Source organism: Pelecanus crispus, chromosome 3, assembly GCF_030463565.1.
Source record: "Pelecanus crispus isolate bPelCri1 chromosome 3, bPelCri1.pri, whole genome shotgun sequence".
Taxonomy (NCBI): domain Eukaryota; kingdom Metazoa; phylum Chordata; class Aves; order Pelecaniformes; family Pelecanidae; genus Pelecanus; species Pelecanus crispus.
The window spans coordinates 98,225,920-98,253,454 of record NC_134645.1 but is presented as its reverse complement, the minus strand read 5'-3'; the positions used below and the strand labels follow the sequence as shown (position 1 = coordinate 98,253,454).

The 27,535-nt window shown below is 37.2% G+C and overlaps 1 protein-coding gene across 1 annotated transcript in view; it reads left to right on the top strand.

Moving 5' to 3' along the window:
• The window catches only part of LOC142593245 (regulating synaptic membrane exocytosis protein 1-like), a 120,351-nt gene extending 105,291 nt beyond the window's left edge, over positions 1-15,060 (top strand). Inside the window, exons 2-3 of the mRNA XM_075707732.1 lie at positions 13,170-13,383; positions 15,013-15,060. Of these exons, the coding sequence (XP_075563847.1) occupies positions 13,170-13,383; positions 15,013-15,060 (262 nt within the window). The remainder of the gene's footprint in view (positions 1-13,169; positions 13,384-15,012) is intronic.
• Positions 15,061-27,535: the final 12,475 nt, after the last annotated feature.

Below are 27,535 nucleotides of genomic sequence, written 5' to 3'. Positions count from 1 at the left end.
AAGTAAGCCTTACATGAAACTGACTTAAATACTTTTTTTATATGTATATGAATAGATGTTTGTCTCTGAAATAGCTTGGGAAAGAAGAGCTGGCTCTTACCTCACTTCCCAGTTTAGCAGGGGCTAAATTGTGAGGCTGTTGGGAATTGCAGAGATGATGGAAGATGGTCTCCCTGTTATGGTTTGATAATGCAGGTAGGCAGCAGGTAGGATAAAATTTCTCAGGTCTCTTTTTATGGCGGATCTTATGGAAACTGTTGATCTGACAAATTTTAGAGAACTGAAATTGACTTATAAAATGAACTCCGGCAAATCTTGTTATTTTGATTTTCAGGAAGAAAAGCCTTTTTTCCAAGAGGCATATATCTCAGTTAAAGTCACACACAAACAATATTAATAGGACTTTATTTTCTTAAACCAATATTAATAAGGACTTTATTTCTTAAAATGCTTGGTTTTGACAGTGCTGTTGCAAGAGCAGCTCAAGCTCGCACTTCTGCTGCAGTAAATGGTTTTACTACCCTCTTCCTCAGCTTCTGATTCTGCCGCTTTTTTTTTTTTTTTAATCCATAAGCATTACTACAGTTGTGTGGGCTCAGATTTTTTTTCCTTTGTTTGTGTCTAACCCCATTCAGTTTCCTGGACTGGTTCACTAAGTGGTTGCGTGAGTATTGCTGTCCCTGGGTGATTATGGCTGGTTTTCCTGCAACAGGTATTCCGTGAACGCTGCAAGTAAAATAATATATTCATTTACTTGTGCAGCTTTGATGCATGAGTAGTTAAAGCAATCTTTAAAAAGATTAATATCTTTATAGGTCCTGTGTTTATTAGGTAGATAATGTTTGGCCCTGAATGCTTGTTTTAACAATTCAGTAAGAGAGGGACTATAACGTAGGGATATTTCCATAACTTAAGTGGTTTCATTCAGTAAACTTCAGGCTGCTAACAGCATCACATGTATGAACTCATGAAACTTTTTGAACTCTGTCACTCGGAGCTGGTAGCAACTCTTCAGAGCAAACTAGCTGCTCTCCTGCTGCATCGTCTGTGTTAATGAAACGGGAAACTGCGGCAGAGCTTGTGATGGTTATGTGAGATGACCAATATTGGTGAGGTTGTCCACAGAGGTAAGAGGTGTATAAAAGTGCCCATACTGGTTAAGACCAAAGGACAAGGCATTGACACGTTGTGGGGTGTTCTCACCACTCTGCTGCTGCCTGTGGCCAAACTGTCCATGTACAGCATTGGGAGGAGGAAGCCTGACAGAGGGGATCCTGGTGATTTTGGGGCCTCCAACATCCGACCATGTCTCTGGACAGTATACTATTGGAGTAGTCTGCTGACTGTGGAGGTCTTTAAGGTGCTGTGCTTCATGTCCCCCGCAATTAACTATTTGTACAGTTGAAGCTTATGCTTTTACCCTGCTCTATCTGGTGGGTTTTGTTTGGGTTTTTTTTTTTTTTTTTTTTTTTTTTAATTCTTTGATTTCCATGATTGTTTTCCCAGTTTTGCGATGGTGGAGACAGTGTTGAGTTCCATCCCCCTTTCTTAGGTCACGTTAGGGGTGGAGAACCAAAAGTGGCCTATTGAGGCTGCCCAGGGAAGCGTAAAAGTATAAGGCAAGTGGGTAGAGATGTGGGTCTCCTCTCTGCACAATACCACTTCATGTACCTTTATATATCTGTTGCGTGTTGTTCTAGTGAAGCGCGGAGCTGACTCTATTAGGGCACAGGAGTCTGCTTGCCTGGGAAGCTGGCAGTAGTGGGATGAGAGAGGAATCTAACCCGTGGGACTGATGATGAGTAAGTGAAGTTCAAACAATAGCTGGAAGGGCAGATGCTGTAGTTAAAGTGGGATGGTAAAAGAAGTAGAAGGGTTGAACATTTAGCAAATACGGCATGGTTTCTGCAGTACGGTATGAAGTCAGTTGCTGCCCTGAGGCACAGAGGGTCTGCGTGTTAGAAGCACGTTGGACTCTCTTCCAGGAGAACAAAGATAATGCGTGTTGTACCACAACTTGTCATTTCCTTGTTTTCAAAAAAGAATGTTTTGTTGAATTTGATGTTCAGATGTGCGTGAAGAAACCATTGAGGACTCTGGTTGTTGCCTGCAGGTTTTAAAACAGCTGTTTCCAGTGGGCTTAGGGACAAATGTTTATGAATATTATTTTGGTGTGGAACTATGTGCAAGCTCACTCACCTGAGGTGGCTTCATATTATATTAAGCCTTGTGTCACCGAATTTGGGCAGTGTAATTATTTGTGGTCAGTGTAATTACAAATTTTACTTGGGTAATACTAAAAAATTGTTAGATTAGTGGAGCTATGTCCTTTTCCTATCTGTGGAAGACAGGGGAGTGGATAGCTCCTTGCCACCATTTCCCACTCACCATCCTATTTCTGTTCTTTTAACTCATTAACATTTTCAAAGTAATTAATACTAACTCTTTTGCTTGTACTTAGATCACAAGCTTACTTGAGGGGCTTTATGTGAAACCTGGTCTCATGGCTGATCTAAAATGCTGGACTTCTGTTGCTGTGCCCTCTTCAGACAAGGCGCTCATTCTCTAAGGCAGTCAGCTGGAGCCTCTTCCACCCTGGTGTAATCTCCATCACTTACAGTTTCCTCTCCACCTGAGAGGGATGGATCATATCTTTATCTGTTTTCTTGTATTCTGGATTTGTGTTGCCCTTTCAGTGTTTTCCATGCTTGTGCTGTGACATACAGGTCTTCCTCCTTGTTTTTGTGCAAGCCAGCTAGGGCATCATGAATAAGGCTCATGCCCTGCCCTAGGAGAATGTGTTTCCAGATCCCAGCTCATAACAGCAATTGGGTGGAAGGTCTTACACCTCCTTAAAAAGGCCAAGGGGGCACAGAGGTTCCCAAAAGTGCAAGGGCTCTAGGTCCTGAGATGTAGTTGGGATAGAGCAGTACTGGGTGGAAAGGTGTTGTCTCCCTCCTCTCTCAGTCTAGTTTCAATTTTTTTTTCCTGTTAAAACCTTCAAATTCCAAATAATTCTTCACTGTTGAAATGTAACAATTTTGACTCCAAAAAAACCACGAAACCCCTCCTAATGCTACTGAAACACTTTTAATGAAAAATAAGACTTTAACTTTTGGAACATACGCTTTTCTGCACACAATTACCATAAAGCATAGGAGCTGTACTCTTACTTACGGTAGTGGAAATAGTCATGTAAGGAGAAAGGAACATCTTTTTAGCAATGGTATCGGTTTTCATATTTTTATGAACTCAGAATAGAAAAAAATAATAAAAAAAACAGTTAGTTTAAATTATTTGCATTTTTTATAAAAGCCGTGACATAAGAATGTATGTTTTTAAACAAAGAAGAGATAATCATTAATTATTTTTTCTGCGCAAGGCATTGATGCCTTCAGTACTAAATATATCTCAGCGTGTGCTTTTTAATACAAGACATACAGAGTTTCTTTCTGAATTCCTCAGCTATGCCTTTCTTAGTACTGTTCTGTGTTGCTTGCTTAGTTTTCTGGTTTCTCTTTTATACCTCAGAAAGGGTAACGGTCATTTGGGAGGAACTGTGGGAAGCTGGAATGTAAATTCCTTATTGTAGATATTGCACATTTCTGACTCACAGTTCTTCAGTTGTGTAAGGAGGAAGTCTGCTTGTGGGCTGTGGTTATTTTTAAAAAAACAAATAGAAGTATATGGAAATAAAGTTTTCCAGTAACCTACATTAGGAAACTTCCAGGAAGCTGCAAAATGTCATTTTATGCAAGTTATTTAATGATCTCATTTATATGCTTGCAGAAAACCTGTCCTTAGTAAAATCTTAGCTTGAAAATGACTGTTACAGCTGGTGAAAAGGCACCAGATAAGAGCCCCGTGAATAAAGCCGCAGTCCACGCCACTTTGCTGGTGTGCCTCTGCTCCAACGTGATGAGGAGGGGGACTTCCTAACCAAGGTGTAGGACTTTTTTGCCTCAGCCTGTACAGTCTTGTTAGGATGCTGCCAAGTACTATGCACTTGGTAAGAGATTATATAGGGGAACTGGAATTAAGGTTACTTGTATAGAGGGCAAAAGTATCTGTTACATGTGAACAACTTTTAATTCCAGTGGTGGTGGCCAGGTCTAAACTCCCGTGTGAGGTCTGTAAGAGAGACCTTCACCTTGGCCAAGTCTGAACTGTTTCATGAGTCTCGTAGTGAAATGCTTTATGGTTATGCTGTTCCTGGTGTCATGGGTGTATAGCAAAATACCAACATTCGTTAAAAACATTCTGTCCTTCATGGACATGGATATTGCCTGAGGGTCAGAAACCAAAAAGTAAATGTCTAGAATGATAAAATGATTAAAAGAAATAAAAAAAAGTAACTTCATGAATTTCTGAATCATGTTGGGAGATATGTTTTACCATATTGCCTGGAAGCACTTGTCATGGACTATAACCCTTCCAAGGGACGTAGAAAAAAAGGTAGTCTTTGCCAGAGGGGCAGCCTGCATTGTAAATATTAAGCAAATAATAAAATAATAGGAGCAGACAAGGGAGTCTGTATTGTCTGGCCTGATAAGTAAAAGTTTTAACATACCAGTAACCTAATTTTTGTCCAGATCTCTGCAGGCATCAAGGCAAAGGAGAGTTTGAAGGAGGATAATGGGATGGTGTTGTTGCTAATACTCCCACGTTAGGGGCAACAATGGGAAAACCACAAAGATTCTTGCTTGAAAGTTTAAGTGGAGCAGAAGCGTCTCTGCTGAATGAGAAATGATAGGCAAGGTGGAAATAGGCTGTGAAAGTCTTTGAAGGTGAGGATAATCATTTATGTTTTATGCAGTAGAAAAGGAGGCTCATTGGAGGAATACAAAGAGAGAGGTAAAATAAATTAAATTATATTTGTTGCAGGATTGTGATGAGACAGTCAGCAGGACAGGCTTGCACTGGCAAGAAAAGGAACGGAGGGATGAGCTGATGACAGCTGAATGTTTAAACTGGATGGATATGAAATTAGCTAAACTTTGGTGTGTTTGGGTTTTTTTTTAATTTGCAAAATTAATCTCAGAGGCTTATATAGCATTTTGAGGTGAAGGTCTAAATAGGTGTGAGTCCAGTGTAGCACAGTAGTTATTGGACCCAAGTGGCAAGGAGAATGGAGGTGGTGGTTAAGGTTTGCTGGAGGTACAAGGAGATCTCTGTTTCAGTTTATGGAGTTTGATGTAAAAGTCACCCATGACAAGAGTTGGTAATCTATGCCAACCACTTTGGTTTGGACAGAAGGAGGCAAATGTGAGGTAGAGAAACAGACCTGTGAGTTACAAGTGTGGTCAAATTTGTCTTTGCACTGATAAAACAGGGAGGAAGAAGAGATCTTGGCATGCCGAGGAGAAAGGGCTGATGCCCAGCAGGATTCAGGTGATTGCAGGTGAGGTGAAGAATGTCTTGGGTGGCAGGTGAAGACCAAGTTGAGAGAATAATAGAGTTGATCCATAGTTGTGTGTTGAACGAACAGGGGAGAATGAAGAAACCTTCAGGCCAGGTAAAATCTGAGATTTTGAGGAATATTTGTTGTTTTTATTATAGGATATAGAACATGCTATAATATATGTCATATAAAATAATTATTGTGATATATCTATTAAAAAATGTGTAGGAGGGAGAGATGAGACCTATAGGAAATGTGAATAGGGAAAGGTCAAATGGGTGGTAAGTAAAGTCACAGAAAAGTGAGAAGTTGGACAGTAGTTAACAGCAAAGGGGCTAGAAGCAGCCAGTTTGTGGAGGAGAAAAACCAGCACCCTTCAGATATGGAAGCCATTAACTCTTCCATTTCCAGTCCTTTGATTACTGCTTGTATTACTCTTACACAAACGTCCTTTTTTGCTCTAAAGATTAGTTGATTAATCGGGTTCCTAGCTGTTTCACAGCTTACACAGATCTATGTCTTGCTTGCCTTTGGCTAATGTTTTTTACAGACAAATACTACACTCCACTCTTAAAATGGCAGCTCACACTGAATAAAAAAGTACAGGAAGAGCAATAATAAAGGAGTATTAACGTAACATCCAAATTCACTCAGAATGACAGTATTTTACAATATGAGTACCTTCAGCAGTTATTTTATCTTCACAAAACAACCGAACCAGGTATCATCCATGCTAAAAAGCAGCACACCTCAAAGATTAAAAAATACCCTGGACTTCAAATATGCTAACACATCAATGTTGCTACATCAAGCACTTGGGAGCTGGAAGAGTAAGATTCAACCTTCATTTGTCTTACTTGTGCAGAGGGTATACATTTTAATAACAGATTTATATGTGATGTGATGATGCATGAAGTAACCAGTAAATATATCTAGACTTCTTCACTGAACTTCAGCTGTTCTTCTAGTCAACATGTGCTAGATTCCCCTGTGAGGTTGCTTCCCTTTATTCAGACAAAACTACCCATAGCATCTTTCTAAGGTTGCCTGTCTTGGCTTTGTTGTTTAAAGTGTGTATTCCCAAAACCCATCACAGGTTGACAGCTTTTCCCAGCTAAGGTGCTAGTGGGGCTGGGAATATCTGCGTGAGATGAGTACCCACAGCTCTGGCAGAGCAGCGAGGCACCTGGTGAGACCGAGGTAATTCCAGCTTTACGGAGCTGCTGAACAGTGGTTTTCAGATCACAGCTTCAAAGTAGCCACTTAAAGTTCGTCTACAGGTTTTTAGATCTAGCCGTTGCCTTTATGGGCATATTACATATCCAGAAGTGTGAGAGGTCTTGCTGTTTTGTCCAAATATCTTACCCTACCAGCATATTAATGAAATATTAGTCTTTTGTACATCTCCTACAGCAGAAGAAAATGTGTGGAAATGAATCTGAGTTTGCATTCTTGAACTATTTTTTTTTGTTTTATTTGCCATAAAGGATGCAAAGAACAGAACTTGGTTAAAGTCCCACTGGTTTTATGGAGAAAAAAAAAAAAAAAAAGTCTATATGCTGTGTGATTATGTGTTTGTGTGGCATGGGTGAACCGGGAAAACTACTGCATTTTACTAAGAGCTTTTTTCATATGTGCAATAGCTGCCAGTGGATGGTTACTTAAGGCTATATCACTTAGAAGGTGGATTCATGACAGGGCATAGTATTTTTATAATGTTAAATCAGGTGTTAAAAATTCCAAGACTGAATAATTTGAGTTGAACTGGGAAAGTGAAAATGCAATCTGTAGTGCCATCTGCTGGATTTTTAAGTAAGTAAAAAAAATACAATTTCATACTACATTTAAAAATCACTTAAAATGTAACTGTGTGTAAGGGTGACCCAAATCTTTGGCATTTTTATAAAATCTGTGCAGGCAGAGCATACATATGCAAGTGAATCATTTTGTCACTTTTTAATCTTCAGCGTATATGGGCAAACATTTCAGATAGGTGTACACTATAGGAATTTAAAAGTAAACCATCAAAAAACTGATAACATAGTCTGTTAATCAAAAATTAAATTCTTACATAGTAATTGCAATATCTGCTTAGTGGAGATGATTGCAGCAGTATAAATATACATCTTGGGCCAGCTCAAAGAACCCCAACAACATAAATAATAACTTCTGTGTGGTTTGATATGCCACTTTCTGATCAGTCAATATTACAGATTACCTCAATGTCCATTGTCTGTCAGTGAACTGTTTGAAAAGTTTGAGATGTGTAAGATGCTTATGACATGAGCGTCCTCCAAGGCTTGCAGTTTTTCATAAGTACATGAAGACTTGAGTAAAGCTTTGCAGAATTGCCCATCAGTAATTTTTTTTTACTAGTTTACACTGTCAGTGTAAAATATTGCATATTCGTATGAAAATGTGGTACATGTATGACACACAGCTAAAGCATTTTTTTGTGAAATGCCTTTGAAGAAAGAGGGTAGAGGAACCCACCACATTTTCCTTCTAGAAACCTCAATATATGTTGTACAATCCTACTATAAAAGTGAACGGGTTAAGTCTTTCAGTGTACACGTGAAAACTGTGTACTGGTTCTTGTCTTGCACTAGCAGTGGTGGTGCCAGCCTCTCATGTACATGTGGTACTGTACTGAGGCTGATGCTTAAGAGTTCAGAAATGGAGCCATAGCCATGATGCTATGATGCGCCTCTCCAAGCGGCTCAGTGTCTTCCAGAATTTTAGCAGCAGAGGATATTTTTTTTAGTCATATGAGATCTGATGTGCCCAAAGATTCACCCATTGTACAATCTTTTTTTGATCACACACAGACGTGCCACCTGTGTGAATGTGAAATACCAGGCACCCTCACCAGCAGAGCCAACTTATGTGGATGCAGCTGTTTCGTTCGGAGTGGTGCGAGGTCTGCACAAGTTGGCAATAATATTGTGGGAGGAAGCTTATCCTTCAAGTTTCTTCACTTCTCTGTGCTATGTTCTCCAATGTATTGTTGCATTTGTAGATATTTTTCCTATTGTTTCTCCATGGAGAGAGGAATGGTTTTAACCCTATGTGTAAAGAGGTCTTTCCTGCCTAGTAAAAATAAGTTTACTACGCAATAAAAGGTGGAGCAGTACTGAAGTCTTGGGCCATCAGATGATGCTGTTGGTGATCTGAACACTGCAGAAGGCACAGGCGCTTCTGTGTTTCTAGCAAAGGATGAAGTTTCACACATAAATGTTATAAAGAGGTGCTCTTGGAGGTACTCAAAAGTTTTATTACATTGAGACAAAATGTTAAGGAAGGTAGATCAATTAAGCAAGAAATGTGGCTAGAATGATGCAGAACAAAAATTAAGGGGCTTCTAGTTCAGTAATATTAAAATCTAAATACATAAATATTAAAAATTAATGATACAATATTAAATATGTAAAATATGTAAATATGTAAACTTATGAAAATTTTAATCTTTTCTTACATCTACACCTGGAGGGATGTTTTTCTAAAGAATTCAAATTGTATTTGTACCTAAGAGGTCTTACTTATTTTCTTATGCAACAGCTGTTGATAGATTTTATGGATTAAGGGATCAAATCTTAAGGAAGAGATGAATAAACACATTTTCTTTTGGGTGGGATCAAAGATTTGCAGTTTCAAGTCAAAGGACATTTAAACAGAGTAACAAGAATGGTCATTAGCTTGTATGTACTGTCTGCTAAACTCACCACCCCACCCCCCAAAGCAAAGAAACAAACAACAACAAAAATCTTTTACAAAATAGTATTATTGGAAGATTCTTTTTGCACTTCAGGATTTTATTTCCTATTGTAAAATATGTGTTCAATGAAATCTGTTGATACCAATTTCAAACACAAACACTAATTTTTAGTAAGAACACTTAGTAGATTTTTTTCTGGTCATCATTTTACAACTAAATACTGAATGTTACTGTATTTGTTTCTGTATTGTTACAGAACACATCTGCAAGGTGATTTTAACAGTTATTTATTAATAGGTAGTATAAAATCTGAATGAATTACATTTCATACTTGTTTCCTGATGTGCATGGAGACTAAGAAGAGTACACGTGCAGTGCATTGCTCCCTCTGGCCATCTTCTGCCTCCTGTATTTCACACTTTTGAAGGAAAATTTCTATGAAACTTCTTCAGTTTGACTTATATATGTCCAGTGTTAAGTACTGGAATAGTTTCTTCTTTGTTCTAATCTTTTGTTTCTTTTTTTTTCCCCTTCATCTTTGGAGGCTGTATGGGTGAGGAAACCTGCCCTTTTAGGCCATGGCATTGACCTCAGTAGTAGAACTAGCTGAATTTTGGGGTGTGTGATGAAAAATGGTGTGGATATATGCATATATTCCTCTTACGCAGTAGCCTGGTTGTTCTTTCTGTAGGAGTGGATTGAATTGATATCTGCCTCAAGGGTCCCCCAAGCCATTATATCTATCATATGCTGTTAGTAAGTCTTTAACCTAACCTCTAGGTGCATGTCTACATTAAGGACTATTTAACAGACTTAAATTTTCCTTGCATCTAATGAAAATGTGCTCTATAGCCTGGAAGTTAAGGAGCAAACCTGAAAAATATCCATCTGTATTTTAGTTCTTGCTCCAGAGAATACTTAATATACTTCTGTATAAGGCTAACAACACTTCTGTATACGGCAAAACTGTTGACAGAGCTTTGGTGCTGCCATTATAGAATAGCCAGAGATACAGAGATATTGTTGTTCCTCAAAAAGGTTGGAAAGATGGTTCAAACCTTGCCAAAGAAGTAATTGACCCAGACCTGCCATGGGCTGAGTAAGATTCTTTCTGCTCTGTGAATTCTGCAACCACTTTCTTCAATTCCATTCCTGCTGTAGATAAAATGTGAGGATTTCTCCAGTAATGCAGAGTATGACATGCAAGATAAGCACTTGGTTCTGAACCCCTCATGGTAAAAAGGCCAGTCTTACACTGATGCAGAAAATAGGAAATCTATAAATAAGTGCTACATATTTATAAATAAATGAAATCTCCTCTCACTTAAGTTTTGCTTAGTTGCTAGTGCATTCATCTACCTCTGGGGACACACAGAAGGGCAAAACATCATTGTATTAATACGCTTTGTAAGCTTCATATGAGATAAAAAAAAAGTCAGATGTAGACTGTCTAATTGGAAAAGAACAGGAAGAGTTGCAGTGCTTGCTATTACCTTCCCTTTCCACATTAGTAAAGATCCAGAGCTTTAAGTCTTGCTGTAGTGGAGGAGAACTGAATTTAGTTTCCATGGTATCATTTTTTAATAGAATATTTTTAATAGAATAGTTGATGTATGTGTAAAGAAATTTACCTACAGACGTCTCCATTATTTAATTGCCTTTTTTGAGCTGGTTATTATACAAATTCCTGAATGTCTTCAGTTGTTTTTATGCATTATAAGTGAGCAGCTGTGTAAGATAAATTAAATCATATGTGTAATCCAATAATGTGGCCAAAAGTACTATGTTCCTCCGTATTTTGCCTAATTCTTTTGACCCATGTTTATCATCTTACTCAATACAACAAAGTTTTTTTTAAGCAGGTTAGTAAAAAAATAGAAATAAATTAAAAAAAAAGTTTGCTACTTCTGCAGAGTTTTTCGTTAGCATAAAGCATTAAGTATCATCATGTTTGTAGTGAGGGAGAATAGATGATTTGGCTGCTTAGCTTTTGCTGTTGCTGCATCCTCACTAGAATGTGCCCATATGAAGTCACTGTTTTTAGTGTGGGAGTTGGTTGATTTATGTAGTTACAAGGAGTGACATTCCTGTCCAAATGGAATATGTGTATTTTACCATGATTCCTGACAGTTAAGTTGAATTACCATTTTCTAGGCTTGAATATCATCTTAAAGTAAAAATATCCACTTCACCAAAATGTATTTCATACAAATAACATTGATTACTTATATCTTAAAAGTCAAACCAAGTTCACCACACACACACAAAAGTCCCACAGAAACACAGAATTGTCTCACTAGAAATACATTGGTTAAATGGTGTGAGTCTCAATGCTAATTAAGTGATTAGGGAGCTCAAAGCAGGTGGAGATGAAGGATATCATCAAGACCTCTATAGCTACTGTTCTAATTTATTAAACTCAAGATTCCCTGTTTCTGTTAATACTCCATTTATCTGGTCATGATTTTTTTAATGTTATCCATGGAGATGTAGATTTGAAGTAACATCTGAAAGTGTGGGTGAAGAGCCTGTAGGTTCCACATAGCATGGTGAAAAGACTGAGTTGTTAAATGTGCTCCACTGGACTCTTCCACTTAGGCTGTGTGAGGTCTTTGCTCAAGCTCATGAAAATAAAGGTCAGAAATTGCAGTGCTGTCCTGGTGCACCTACCGAAATTTTTCTTTCTTGTATGATTTGATTAATAGTAAGATAGTTAACAGAGTTGAATTAGGATCCTTTTAATTAACGTTCAGAGTGGGGTTTCCCATGACAGCTAGGCTCATTGCTTGTTGCTGCAAAAAGGGTGATCCTGCTGTCTACTGTTCCTTCTCATTTCTGACTTCAGGAGCTCATGTCCTACCTTCCTCCCAGGTCTCTAGTGCCCTGCTCAGAGTGGAGTGATTCAGGAAGCAAAATGATGAGGAAACAATTTTTTTTTTTTTTTTTTTTTTATTGTAGGAGAATTAATTTTCTGTTGGTTCAGGTCTATGGGTTAGTTCACTGAGAGGGATCTGGAGAATGTCAGAATCAGTACCTAAGGAACAGTAACAGCTTGTAGCCAAGAGCAGGAGAGGAGCTGAATTGCCATTTTTGGAAGTGCCTGGACCTTTAGCTGGTTCCCCTCTGAAACTTTATCCTTGCCGAAAAAATCTCATAGAAACCAACAGGAGAACATATTTTTCCTCAGAGATAATATCATAATGATAAGAAAGATTTTATCAATAAAAAAATAATAATTATTATTATTCCTGACTTACAGAAGGGGAAGTGGAGACTAGAGGGCTTAGTGCTCTTCCCTGAACTTGTGATTAGAAGCTGGGTCTTTTGGGCAGCAGGACGCTTAGCCAGTTGGCGGGCATAGTGTCAGGCTGTTTGTTATTTGGAGCAGCTGGAGAAGTGCTACTTCTTTGAACACCAGTCTTCATCTTAGGATGATCTATATGCCTGCTAATACCCCTATATACTCCTACAGCTAAGCTGAAAGAAATGTCTGTAATGAGGGACAGCAAACCTTACATAGTCTCTCATACTTAACAAGAGAGAATACTACACATTGTTAATGTATAGATTTGACATAGAAAATTGTTCTCAGATTCTTGTAGGGCCAGCGTGATTGTAGAGTGCCTGTTGAAATCCTTAAGTTATATGTGTTAGTAATTTAGATTTTGAAAACAGAACTGTGACACTGTAACTGAAGATTGATTTATATTTTTTTTTTGTTACACCTGCTGTATAAATAATGTTGATTAAAAAGCAATGCAATGGTACTTCTGTTTATGCATTTTTTGCCATCTTTTTCTATTTGGATGAATTTCTGGTGAAATGATTTGCTCACGAGCTTTGAAGTTAATAGGAATACATATGTCTGTTATTTTTTTCCTTTAGATTCTCCTATATAGTCTTCCATGTGCAGTGTGTGTTTGATATGAGGTGCATTTATTATTGTGAACATGCCAAGAATATTAGGTAGAGTTATAAATTGAACGACAGAAATACACAGTAGTAGTATTTCCTCCTATTCTTGCTATATAAACTTTTTTCTCATCTATGCAGGAGGTTGCATCAACAATTTGAAAGCTATAAAGAGCAAGTAAGAAAGATAGGGGAAGAAGCCCGCCGTTACCAGGGAGAGCACAAGGATGATGCTCCAACATGTGGAATCTGTCATAAAACAAAGTTTGCAGATGGTTGTGGCCATTTATGCTCTTATTGCCGGACCAAGTTTTGTGCTCGATGTGGAGGTCGTGTCTCTCTGCGATCAAACAATGTAAGTCTTCTGATGTGTACTCTTAAGAAAAAGCCTCCTTGACATTGTCACGCTGCAGATTGTTCACTTTAAGTTTGGCATTTCATGCTTCATTTTACTTAAATGTTTCATTCATCACTTCGTTATGAGGTGTTTATAAAGAAGAATAATGTATTTAATGATTGTGGAGTACTTAGGATTCACAGAGTTTATTAAAAAAATACATAGTGTATAGTTCTACTGAGTGATGGCTTGAAGAAAACATACTTGTTTTTCATAGAATGAAATAAGAAACCCTTTTGCTCAGGTACAACTCCACATTGATAAATTTTTATTGAACTCTTACTTAATTTTAGATTTTTTTTTTTTTAATAGAGCTTCTCATATACATTTATAGATTTCTCTTACATAAAATCAGTCAACTTTTTGGTTAGGAAAAAAAAAAAAACCCAAACAACTTCTCTTACCACAGTGAGAGTGTTATGTCACTTTATTTTAAATTTATTTTAAAAGTAAAACTATAGATTAATCTGGATTAGGTATCCTACTTTCAGGCAGGTGAGATAAGTCTTTCTCCCTCTGATCTGCATGCAGTTAGCTACAGTAGCTGTCCACAAAACTGAAGGGTATCCCAAGAATACCCTCTGTTCAGTCAGTCCCGTAGAAGGAACTGGCTACTCACTTGCACACGAGTGGCAGGATCTATATTTGGGAGACCATTATCCAGTGATTATTTTTGTCTGATCATCTAGGACTATGGTGTGTTATAAAACATTTTACAAATATCCTTTTAGTGCATGAATAGTTGTGTTACCTATCATGAGATGAGATAACTCTCTCATATGGCTTTAAGGTGCCAGTCTTTTGTAGGGGAAATGCATCAATGCTCTTTGTCTCAATACAAATTCTGTTAAAAGTGGTCACAAATTTGATAGCAGATAATCATGTTCACAACAGAACTAGTTTATGGCCTTTTCACTGTCTTTGAGCTAAACATCAACTGAATAGGGCTTCTGAAATTTCATGTATAAACAAAACCCCCACCACTCAGAAAAATACCCATTTTACCTTTATTTTTGAAGTTTTCCATAGCCCTGATGTACTTGTGGGTCCATTAAATTAAATTCACATTCTGAAAAGATTATATAGGTGTATTGGACAAAAATTTTCATATAATCATTTTAATATAAACAGATGCATTACATTACATCACCTGCAGGTGGTGTCATTAGAGCAAGTCTATGAAATATGGTTTACTTTGATATGGTATGTTATACTATTAATTAGAGTGCAGATGATACAGCTTGTCTTTACTCTGAAAAAAATTGAATATATTTTAATTATTTTTCACCCACTGTTTCAAGTCACAGAAATGGAAAAGTGTCCATTCATTTGTAACTTGCCTTTTGTTTGTTATACTGTTTATGCTTCTGTGGGTTAGGGTGGGAAAACATGTTTTCTACATATTCAGTAATGTCATCTTTTTATTTAGAGCTCTTTTTTTTAATTTTATGTTTTTATCTCTTTGTAGAGAGTTATTAGAATTGCATTTCTTTGAAATCTGTCTATTAATACTTGCCTATTTTATTCTTTTTCTCTTCTTTTTTTCTTTTCTCTTTTTATTCTGCTTCCTTGGATGCTTTCCCAAAGGAGGACAAAGTGGTTAGAATCCATGCTTTTTATCATTTATTATTATAATGTTGTTAGTTAACTGGGAAACATATTAATGTAAAAAAGTGAAATGAAATTTTAAAACCATCCAAAGGGGAGGGGGGGAGGACATGAATCCTAACACCCAGGCCTTGCCCATCCCCTAGCTGAACATACACTTCGAAGATAGCCCAGCAAGGAAACCCAAGACTGTTGTCCAAATTAGGACAATAAAATAAATTAAGTAAGAACTGAGAATTATTAATAGGATAAAAAGTAGAGGAGGTTATAAAGTGTAATAAAGCTTTCTTTCATAAAAATGTCTTTGGTTAACAATTTGACTTTTTGCGTGCAAGGTCCTTCCATCAGCTTAAGGAAATCTAATTTAGTATTTTAATTGTAATTTTACATTGATTTATACGGTTTGCTGTGTTTTACTTCTGGCTGCAGCAGAAATTCTGGAAATTCTTGTGAAATCAGCTTTTTGATTTTACATTTGAAATAATTTGCATAGGCTAAAGATAGCCTCTTAAAACTGGACACAGTATAGTGAGCAAGATGGAGTGGGTCCTTTGTGAATGCATAGTTGCCATTTGAAAAATCTGCAAAACTTTTAGGATCAAGTACTGGCATATTCACCACTAATGCCTGTGCCTCATGTGAAATAGGTGAGGGTAGCTCTCCGTTCGTCTCTGCGCCCTGCACCCAGAGGAAGGGGTGGCAGTACTTGAGCAGAACAGTGCATGTCCATTTCCTGCCTATCCTCAGGGAGGTCTGCAAAAGGTGGTATTCCAGACTTTAACTTGGAGGCTTAGGTAGTGCAAATTAGCCGGCTTCACTGGCACTTCACCTAAATGAGTGTAAAGTCATTACAGTCCAACGTAGTTTTTGATGTGGATGATGGTGCTAAGCTTGTATTCCAAAGTGGTGGTATGCCCCAACTTCCATCATAGCATACCTGTAACCTGCAATTTAGTACTGTGCAACACCCAGAGGAAATGATTTCTATCATGCCTGCATATTGCAGTAGTTTTTTTCTAAGGTAGTTGTGTTATGAGAGCACGGTTGTTTTTCTCATGGCTATGAACTATAACTTGCTACAGCTTCGTTCCACTGTTTTCTGTGTGGTACTCTGAACAAAGTGCTGAAATAATCTAGGACTTTCAGATCCTAGGATAGAGTGAAAGAAGTTTCAGCTTGATACTGATTTGTTACTAAAGCAGTGCATCATTGATGCATCCACTGGGATGTATTAAAAGGCTACTGTGCTTGCAACAGAGTCTTTTTTAGGGCCAGGAACAGCAATGCTCTTAAATGCTGAACGTGCCACTTAGGTACCACTTAGCCACCTAGGTTTTGGAGAGCAATCCAGGTGAACTTCACCTGCTTCTATGCTTGAAGCATCCTTCATACTTCAGTTTGGAACAAAAACTTTTCTACGTTACCGAAATTGTGATAGCATCCATATGCAGTAGAGATGGTGTCTTCGATGAGGTGACAGCTTAGGTGTTCATCTTCGAATAATGTTATTTGGGATCCGGAAAATACACCCCATGCACTAAAATGCTCTGAAGCGTGTGCTGAAGACATACCTGACTCGTTTGGATTGTCCTAAGTTCAATTAGATATATCCTTGTTGTTTGCACTTGCCTTGGTTTAGGTTTTGCTGTGTTGAACTCCAAGCTTCCACATGCCAAGAAAATGCCCTAATAACATACGTGAGAATATCCTTTTAACCTTGTGGTAGAGTTGAGCTACATCTCTTTAACAGCTGAAAAGTTATGGGAGTCAGAGGGAGATCCAATACTTAGTCCTGATTGCATGAGGAACATGGGGAACGTTTTATTAAGTACAATTGCTTTCACAGTGCCTGCCTCTGAAAGCTAATGGAATACATAGAATTAATTAATTCCAAAGTCTGACTACATACCTAGCAAATAACATCTTTTATGAGCAAAAGAAGTGGTATAATTTATATAAGGCAACACCAGAAAAATGTTATTTGTTAATTATTTTCAGTGGTAAACATTCCTGACTAATCTACATATAGGGAGAAACCCTACTTTATCTAGTGAATTTAGTATTAGTATGTTTAGATGAGCCTTGTTCTCTCCACATGAATTTTTACCACAATAAATTATATTAATATTAAAGCCCATGCACCCAGTTCCTACAAGCTAGGGCTGCACCAGTTGGAAAGGATAGTGAAGTGAGAGTTACCAAAGTGCCAAGCCCAGGAAAAGTCAAGCATGATCCTAGATTCAAGATATTTCCTGTAGAGCTGGAGAATTAAATGATCTTTGGTAGTATTAATGAGACCTAACCTGGGATGTTATGTACCATGTGTTACCTGTCTTTGCTAAATTCAAACTGTGACAGGCACAAAGTAAGTCATACAGAGGATGATCAAAGAAATTAAGAGTTCATCATAGAAGACTAGAGAGAGAAGAGGCACAAAAGCTAGAGGAATTATAATAGGTATCTAGAAATACAGTAAGTTTAAACAATAAGAATAACCTTTAAACTGGAGGACAGTGAATATAAGACTGAATAGAATAAGAGGATGGTGAATAAGACCGAATGGGTGTAACTTGGCTATAAATGCTCTCGGCTTGGAAAAAGATTTTTGCAATCAGTAGAGTAAAACTTTGGGAAATCTTTTCATGTGACTTACTGGAAGGAAAAATGACCCAATAAAAATTTAAAGGTTAAATTTTATAAGTTTAAGAAAGGTTTTATGTTACGTGGTTGCTTGTGGCTGTAGAGGAATGTATTAGGTCCTTACTAGGAGTAGGTAATACTGTGGGCAAAGCCTTTGAAGCTGTTCTTGACCTTTTCAAGTAAGTACCAAATATGTTTTAAGGACTGTTTGAAAAATATATAGTAGAACTTAATATGTTATCTCCTCATTTAAAATAAAAAAAGACATCCCAAACCATTAATTCCTTGTAGTGGGAGTTAGGAAGCATTCTAGGTTTATCATGAAAATTCTCTAGTGCACTGACAAAATTAATTAATTAACTGGTACGTCCATTTAAAGGCACATACTTTTTAATGACTTTTATTCTAATATGACAAAACACATACCTAAATATGTATCTTAAGTTCTTCCATGTTCTATGAGTATTGGTTAACTCTTCAAGCTTCTCACCTGAGCCTGCTCTCCTTTCATATGGTTGCAGGCAGACCACATTTAATGCGGCATTGTCAGGTAAGAGGACTGTTAGCTAGTTTCGTTATTCAAATCAGGCTTAAATGTAGTTGTGCAGCGAGAGTTTTCACTGTGTTAATAACGTTAGTAATAATATCAGCAGTGCCTGGGTTTGAAAACTATTGGCTGTTGTGTGGTGTAGAGGAAAAGTACAAGTGTTTTCTTCATATTACCTTAGTATTCAGAAACAATGTTATGTGAATGTGGCAACCTATTCCTTGTGGGCACTGAGCATTTGTGTATACTTTTAAAGAAAGCAGAATATTATTAGTACAGGGTTTTACATGAGACAGCATTTCAGAAGGAAGTCATGTAGGTGCTTAGAGAAAAGCTGGCAGGAGTCACTGCTTGCTTTTAATTTGGCACAATGTTTTCTAGGTGTTGGCAGTTCCTTACAGAGTGTCTACACGTTCGCTCTGGATCCTTCTAGTTCTGTTCTGTACCCCGGCATTTTAACTGCCAAAATGGTGATGGGTTTAATTACTTCTCTCCATTCCATTCAGTCTCCCCTCTGGTGTGAACTGTTGGGGCTGTTAGGGCAGTGGAGAAGCCAGCAAAATGTCCGGCTTGTCCGTGGCTTGGCAAGGAGTGGGCAGAGTCCTCCTGATGGCCTGGCTGCCACTGCTTGCTCTGTTCTTTCCTCCAGTGGTACCGCAGCCTTGTAGAACAAAAGACACCTGAAAATACGACTTTTTTCCTTGCATCGTTCCTGTAAAACTTTTTCCTAGTATTTGGTTAGGTAATGCAAAAACGTGCATTTCTTTCGTAAACACCTAATATGTCAAGTTGTATGGCTCTGTTTCTTTCTCCTTGTAGAAAAGGAGGTACATTTTAGGGTACAAAAGTATTCTTGAATGAGGGAATGCAGTTTCTTTGAATCAAAATTTAAGTATTTCGTGAGATGCTGTAGGTGTACTGAACTAAGTGAAATTTGTATGACGTTGACAGAATTAGGTGGAAGATCCATGTTCCAGATTAAGCCATATATTTCTCCCTAGCAATCAGTCTACCATTCTACAGATTTCATTAGGATTGCAATTTTTGATCAAATTTAAAGTGAAAAGAATTGGGAGCAAAAGATGAAAAATAGTTTTGTCACCGTTTTCCCATGATTTTCAGAAATTTTAGTTGTGCAAAATCAAGTGGTTTGCCTACTCATTTTTCTGTTTACATACGTAAAGGATGACTGGGAAGTAAAATACATTGTAGATAAATGAGAATTGAATTAACTGAACTTAGTAGTATGTGATTGCAGAAAGTAATGTTGATTATCAGTGCTGAAATACTAGAGATGCACATTTCTGATCTGGGTTTCACTGAAACTATTTTCATTTTAGTATAATGTCAGTGATTTATACTTGGAAAGAAAGACAACTTGGAAACATTTCCCTAATTGTATGTCAGGTGTTTTTACAGGGTGCTTGTCATTTAGTTCCTTTACATTATGCTTAAAATTTGCTTACATAATGGCTTGCTAATTTAAGCCTTAACAACTTGAGCACATATGCCGTGCAATTCAGCTGTGTACTAATGGTTTTAACAGAAGTTGTTAATATTGTCAGAACAAAATGTCTGGATTGTTAGGAGTGTTCCTACATGCCTTTCACAGAACTCTTATGTCACATTGTCCATTAAAAGGCTAATTTATGTAAGTTCTGACTAATACAGCTGTAGAAAAAAAATTTCATCAGAAGGAGGTAAAATTACATAGAAAATTGCAAAGTGATAGCAGATAAATTCTCTCTCTGTAGCATTCAGCGTAATTTGTTTCCTAAAAGATTTGGGGTTTGTATGCATCAGGAAAGGAGCACTGCTTTTCAGTAATTGCTCCCTAGAACTGCTGCTTCCAGCAGATAAAAGAAGAAAAAGAGAAAAAAAAAAAGAAAAGTAGTCCAGCAAGGAACTGAGGAATTTTGTCTCAAGTAAGATGTAGAGCACTTTGCGTTCTGGGAAGTTAGTTCACTGTCAAACAAATCCAAGTGTTAAAAGTTTTTAATTAAATCCTTAAAATTAGCTTGCTTTTCACCAAGTTTGCTGAAGAAATGTGTTTGACTTTAACACCTGTTTTTCAGTGTCCAGCTAGCAAAAATATTCAGTTATTTCTTGTACACACACACAAAAAAGCAGGCACCTGTTGCTCATGCTCTGCAGTTAACCTGATCAGAGCTTCTTCATTTAATGGTTGGACTGTAGAAGAGTCACTGGGCAGCTGGGTTTTTTCTTTCCCTATAGCTTTAGATCAGCACTAAATCAGTAACCACTTGCTTATGCTCCTTGGTTTATCCAGGTTTAGTTTACCTGTTAGCCAAACACTTAAACTGGCTGCTTGTCATGTGATTCTACTTGATGACCAAGAAAATATTGCTACTGCAACCTTCTTTCTTAACCCATCATAAAGGGCTCCTGAATCTTCCATGGCTGTTTTTGCTGTTAGCATGCAAGCTGTGTGACAGTGATCTGTGGACACCCTACATAAACAATATTGGAAACTCCATGTAGTATAATGGAGCCTAAATAAAAAAAAAGCCCAACCTTCTAATCCCCTGCAGTGTTACTACTGGACATGGTATCCTGTTTTTAGTCTTGTATTTTCAGTACTTTTGTTTCAATTTAACTGATTCAAAAATATGGGAATTATTTTGGTTTTTTTTTTTTTTAGTTGATGTCAGCAATACCTTTGAGTGTAGCAATTCCTTCCACTGTAAAAACTTGTGTTAAAAAAATTAAATATTGCTAAGATCTCAAAGGTCAGTAGGGCTTTCCAAAAAGAGCTTTATTCCACCTCCTCTTGCTTAATCTCATGTACTGGGGGGAGAGAGAGAGAGAGATGGTATGTGTATGTATAAGCATATATTGTAGAGATTTTTCATAAGTGAATATACATACATACTATATACATGCATCCTACTATATAGTCTAATACAGGAAGTACAGGGCAGAATAAAGCTCTTATGAACCACCTTTTTGACCTTTGAAATCCATAAATCATTCAAGGTATTTAAGTCAGTTGAGGAATTATTAATTATACACCCATTTATCTTGACAAAAAATATGGTATGCCATAGCAGTCACAGAATCCCAGAATGTTTGAGGTTGGAGGGAACCTCTGGAGATCATCTGATCCAACTGCACCACTCAAGCAGGGCTGCCAAGAAGAACTTGCTCCTCATAGCTTGGCATATCCATGTATCTTTTGAGTTGCATGGTGAACAATGAAAGAGTCAAGGATCTTTCATGCCATTATTGTTACTTGTTTCCTCATTGTAACTACACACATTATAAGCTTACACAAAATCTCCTTAAGTTCTGCTAGGGAATAATTCCATGACTTACAACTTTGGACAAATGAATTCCAGAATTTCATAGAAACCTTCAGAAAGAGCACTGACAAGTACTATGCTTTTTTCAGCTCGGTGTTCAACCAGAGAGAAAGAAAGAAAAAAAAAAGCTACCAGATTAACTTTAAGCTTTTTGTTTCCTTCAGTGTAGTATTTTTATCATTTTAACACTAACAACCTCACATTCTGTTTGGTCCAATTAAGTTGGTGGTATAAAGACTGAAAGCAGGAACAGGAGAGCCTTTGAGTGATTCTCCCAGCAATGCTGTGTAGCCTAGGGGCTCAGACATTGTCTGAGGCGTGGGAGATCAGTGTTGAACTCCATGGTGATTAAAGCTTGCTTTCCCAGATGGGAAAACAGTGCTGTCAGTACTGAAGTAAAGAGGAACATCTTCCTACCTGACTTGGGTCATTCTCACTAAAAAGTTAGAGTGGAAAGTGTTGAATGATTTTTCTGGTTTTCTTTTTGTGCAAAAGTACACTTTGAGTTAGTATTTAGGTTTGATTTTGCTGAAAATGTACTTACTGCGGTTTTTTTCAATAAGTTACTCTATTTTACTTTTAAAGGTGTGCTTTCACAGTAAAAGATACTAGCAAATTTAGTTCTGACATTCCACACCTTATAAGCTAGATCTGCTTAAATGGATATTTCAAAAATAATGGGAAAGAACTAACTTTTTTTTCCAGTGAGTGAAGGCTGTGTGATATTTTCATTGTTATTTAAAACAAAATCACATATGTTGAAGACAAGTTTAATCAGTTAAAGAAAAAAAACCCCACACAAAACCAGCTATTGGCATTTTTACTGCATTAAACAGAAATGCTACAGATACTCGATCACAGTGGCTGCTCCGCTGTGTTGCCTGATAGTTGTCTTATGATTTTAAAATTATCCTTTTACAACAATAATATTATTTACTATGTCTCCTGGGAGAAGACTTTCAGTTTATCTTAATTTTTCAACATTTGTTTTATATGATGTTTTCAATTGAACAAGAGAACACTTTTTCTCAGGCTGATGCTGTTTTCCTCAGATGTCTGTTATTTCATAGTAATAAAGGGTTAAGAGAACACATTTTTTAGTGTGTTCTTAATTTTTGATTCCTCATCCTCAGAGTAAAATAAGATTTTGTAGCTTCTTGATTTTTTTATTTCTTAAATTTCTAATTGCTTGTGTGTCAGCAGGTGTTGCCCTTTTTATCCTACTGTTGACTGGGGTCTTGCATCAGTTTATCCATGAAAATTTGAACATTCTAGGGAAAGATGATATTAGGGATTTGAGAAATAATTCTGGTTTCAGAAAATACAACAATATAGAAATACATTTGTTTGCTTTTATGTCAAAAATTTGTCACTCTGTTCCCTAAATCTCTGTAAGTAAAGTGGGATAAGGGTCTTGTGTAAAGGAAAATATTTTTAGTTACTTAGTTTCAATTGCAGATACATATTGAAAAGAAGAGTAAAGAAAATAAGTTCTAACAATTGAAATCTGAGATTTCTTGTACGCATTGCACTTTACAACGAAAGAGGATAAAGAAAGAAAATACTAGCAGTGAAACACAATATTAAGAAGTCATGAGAAGGGCCTGTTTTCTGTTTGGTGTGTTCATATACCTTAATATAATCAACACTATCCTATGAACTGTAACTTTATAGTAGGTTCTGATCTCTGTCTATTCAGTGCACTGCAGTTCTGAAAATGAACAAGTATGACCTTATAGATTTAATATGATACTATATGCATATCTGGTGTAAGGTAAAAGGAAACAGCAGAAACAGTTTAAATCAGATACAATTCTGATCATTCTTGATTAGTCAAAATATGTATATAATTTTACAAAATTACATGAAACAGTCAACCATTTTAAAAAAATTGCTAAAATGATGTGTTCATAGGCATGAAATCAAGTTTTCTTGCTCATTACTTATTAATTATGATAGATTGGAAATACATTAATAGTATTTGATCACCCTTTTGCTTGTGATTGTGCCATCAAAAAGATTTGTAGATAGCTGTAATAACGGTGATACATACGATTAAAATCCTAATTTTAAATAGAGCATTTCTTCTTTAATGGGGGATTTCTTTTGTAACAGGAACCTTTTAGAAACAAATCATGGAATCACAGAATCATAGAATGGTTTGGGTTGGAAGGGACCTTTAAAGGTCATCTAGCCCAATCCCCCTGCAATGAGCAGGGACGGCTTCAACTAGATCAGGTTGCTCAGAGCCCCATCCAACCTGACCTTGAATGTTTCCAGGGATGGGGCCTCTACCACCTCTCTGGGCAACATGTGCCAGTGTTTCAGCACCCTCATCATATAAAATTTCTTCCTTATATCTAGTCTAAATCTACCCTCTTTTTGTTTAAAACCATTACCCATTGTCCTATAGCTACAAGCCCTACTAAAAAGCCTAATAAGGTCTCCCCTCAGCCTTCTCTTCTCCAGGCTGAACAACCCCAACTCTCTCAGCCTGCCCTCGTAGGAGAGGTGCTCCAGCCCTCGGATCATTTTTGTGGCCTTCTTCTGGACCCACTCCAACAGGTCCATGTCCTTCTTGTGCTGAGAATTATTATTGCTGACTCATTATCGATAGTCTCAGTAGATACTAAGGCGTATACTTATAATAAATAATTTAGTCTTATACAGTAAATACTTCAGGCTTATATCTGGTGTTTAGGGGAGTAGGGTTGGTTAGTTGCTGTTAGGGTATCTGTGTAGATGGTTTTGAACCATTGGTCTGTATAGATGACCATTTTCAAAGCATGGTCACCCCAGGAATCTGTTTCTGGCTCCTCCAGTTCTTTATTCACATCTTTCCAGTAACCTTACTACCAACACAAAGCAAAAATGAGCCTTAAATCCATGCAAGGCCAGTATATAGCAAGCTACATTTTCAGCTGCAAGGTCACCATACTTATTTGGAACTGTTCTTGCATCCCTTCAGTAGGTTATGCACATTTAATTGTCTTATTTTTCCCCAATGTGCTACTTTTTCAAGTCCTTTAATTCGTTGTATGAATTGCTTTGGACTTATCATTACCTTTTGATAACAAGGCAAATCCAATCTCACTACTGTTAATAACAGACTATTACCTTTATGGTATCTTAAAATCCCAAACTGCTCCGGCATTTTCATTGCTGTATCAAATTTGCAGTTATTATTATTTCTGAATATGGTTTGGCATATTGCATTTCAAATTAAGCCAACAATTTTCTTTGCAAGGTATTGTGTATTTACTGTGTTTCTTTTATCTTCATTTCTGTAATGGAATAATGTGTTAGTTGTCAGCAGTACAGAAATAGTTGGTATCATTAGAGATTTCTGAAACATGGTGTACCATATATAATAAACATGCTATTATTTTTCTTTCTGCTATAGAATACAGAACTAATGAGAAAATACACTATGTTAATAAAAAAAGATGTAGAAAGGGTATATTCATAATGTTAGCTTTAAAATTGAAAATTTAAAAATGTGTTTTCATACAACATTTAGCTGTGTCAGTTGCACAGCATATAATCTTTTTTCAGTCTGAATCTGAATTTGTAAAGAAGTCATCTTGGAGTATAAAAACTGGCAGTTTGGAATAAAGAGGTGGCCAATCCAGAGATCGTGACTGGTAGAGGTAACTTTAATTTGTCCACGTCTAGCTTCTCTGCAGTCTGGCTTGTACACATTTATTGTATCAAAACATTAGGAAATACATTAATTTCATTAGATAGATTTACAGCTCTTTGGAATTAATGATCTGCAAGGTTAGGTGGAGGACAATGCGGAAGCCATTGTACTCTACCTGAGTGAGGGTGGGGTGAGTCTGGATATAACCCTTTTTCCCACTGTGTGTCTGTACAGTGAGTCTGTTTACTGGAAATGAATTCATGTTCTGCAATGCTGTGGAAATATAAAAGAAGTGCAGTTATTACTGTTGACAAACATGTAATGAATATACTTGCGCTGTGTCAGATTGCTAGGATACTTACCCGGCATTTGTTCATGTGAGAGGTAGCCTGTCAATCAAGGAGACATCTGGCAGTCAGAATCCTAGATATTCATCAGTTTGAACTATTTCTTGAATGCTTCACATAAACGTATCCAAAATTCACACACATGTTTATGAATGGAAGGCAAAGTATGCTCCTCCATAGACAATGTGCCCTCTATTGGCAAACCAAGGGAGGTTGGTTTTGTGTTCTGTCATCTACAGCTTTGGCTGGGATGCAAAAAGAGTAAATTGAAGTGAAGACTGAGTGCACCCAGGTGGGGGCTGTTCAGGAGCATAGGGTGGAGCTGTCAGGATTCCCCAGGGAGGCCTCAGCAAAACTAGAAAGTGTGGAGGTGCCACAGGGATGGGAAAAAGGCACAGGGATGGGAAAAAACGCCAGTGGGGGACTGTGCAGAAGTGAAACCGTGGAAGCCATGGAAAGCTCTGCATGTAGAACACAGCTGAAGGGAAGGGATTACTTTGCAAAGACATACTGGGCAGACAAACATTTCACACCTCCTAAATTTTAATCCAATTCACCCAGAAGACATGAACCTTGATATCTCTTCTGGATGATATTCTAATGAAAGCTCAGATCTACAGACTGGAGACACTTGTGGTCCTTTTTTTTCCTCCCTCAATGTTGTTGAGGGAGAACTGAATAGCAAATATGCAAGAGACCTCCAGGGAAATGACCTCACAACAAAACCAGTGTGCTGCCAGCTCCCGGGCATGTGAGAGCGCTCTCAATTAAACACAGGTGGATTCAACACTCCAGAGTGTGTCCCTTACCCCCAACAGATTCTTCTCTTGATCAATTTGTTTCTTCTTGGGATTTATATCTTTCACCTTGAATCATTATGGCCCTCATTCATGTAAGATCCTTTCATGTGATGGGATTTTTAACATGATATGTAGGGTTTTGCACTAAATAGGACTTCTAATATTCATTTAAAGTTTCCATAGTTTCGTACACTGCTGAGGCACAATTCTTTGTTTTTAGTAGTTACAAAATAATGTGGAGATGCTAAATAGAACTAAATTTAGCAAACTGAAATCTGGGGCTATTTTGTCACCCAAAACCAGAGAGATTTTAGCTGAAGAGATCTTGCTGCAAAGAGAGATTTGATAAGATTTATGACTTATTAAGCATTATGAGAAACTGACAAATAGCAGAGGAAATTTCCAGAGAACAAAGTAATTATGAGGACTAGAGCTGTAGTCTCTCTCGCTCTGTCTTTCTCTTTTTATTATAAATAATCTTAATCCTCATCCAGGATTAAAATTCAGTGTATTTTTAGCAATGCAATGTCCTAGATAAAAGATACTTCCATCTATGTTTTTATCTCTTTTATATCTTTTGCATTCTGGAGCATTTTGTGATTTTACTTAACAGATGGATCCTTCCATCTATGTATCTCTGGTGCTGCAATTAGTGAGGATTTAGGATAGTTTGTCATAGATATACCTGAGATACATGATTTTATTAAATATAATATGTGAGTTTGAGGATAGAACAGTGTATGTCAGGCAGGCAAATCAATAGACAAAGTTCCCGTAATATTTTGTGGGTTTTTTTTTTATTCTATCAATATAGGGACCCATTTGCAACTCAGCCTTCCTATGGAGGTAAATTAACTCCCTCTCCAAAACTGTGATTATAAAATGGTATAAAATATCTGTTACTGGTTGTTTAATGACTGGTAAGAGATTAAGTGAAAATCTGCACAAAATGTAATCTGCATTTCCTTAAGGAGCAGATAAAAACTAATAATTTTTTAAATCCAGATTGAGATTTCCAAAGAGCAGCGAGTTATTTAGGCTGGAGTTTAATCACTTACTGGGCAATTTCATTATTCCAGCTTGTTGTGGTTTAACCCCAGCCAACAAATAAGCACCACATAGCCGCTCATTCGCTCCCTCCCAGTGTGTTGGGGGAGAGAATCAGAAGAGTAAAAGTGAGAACACTCATGGGTTGAGATAAA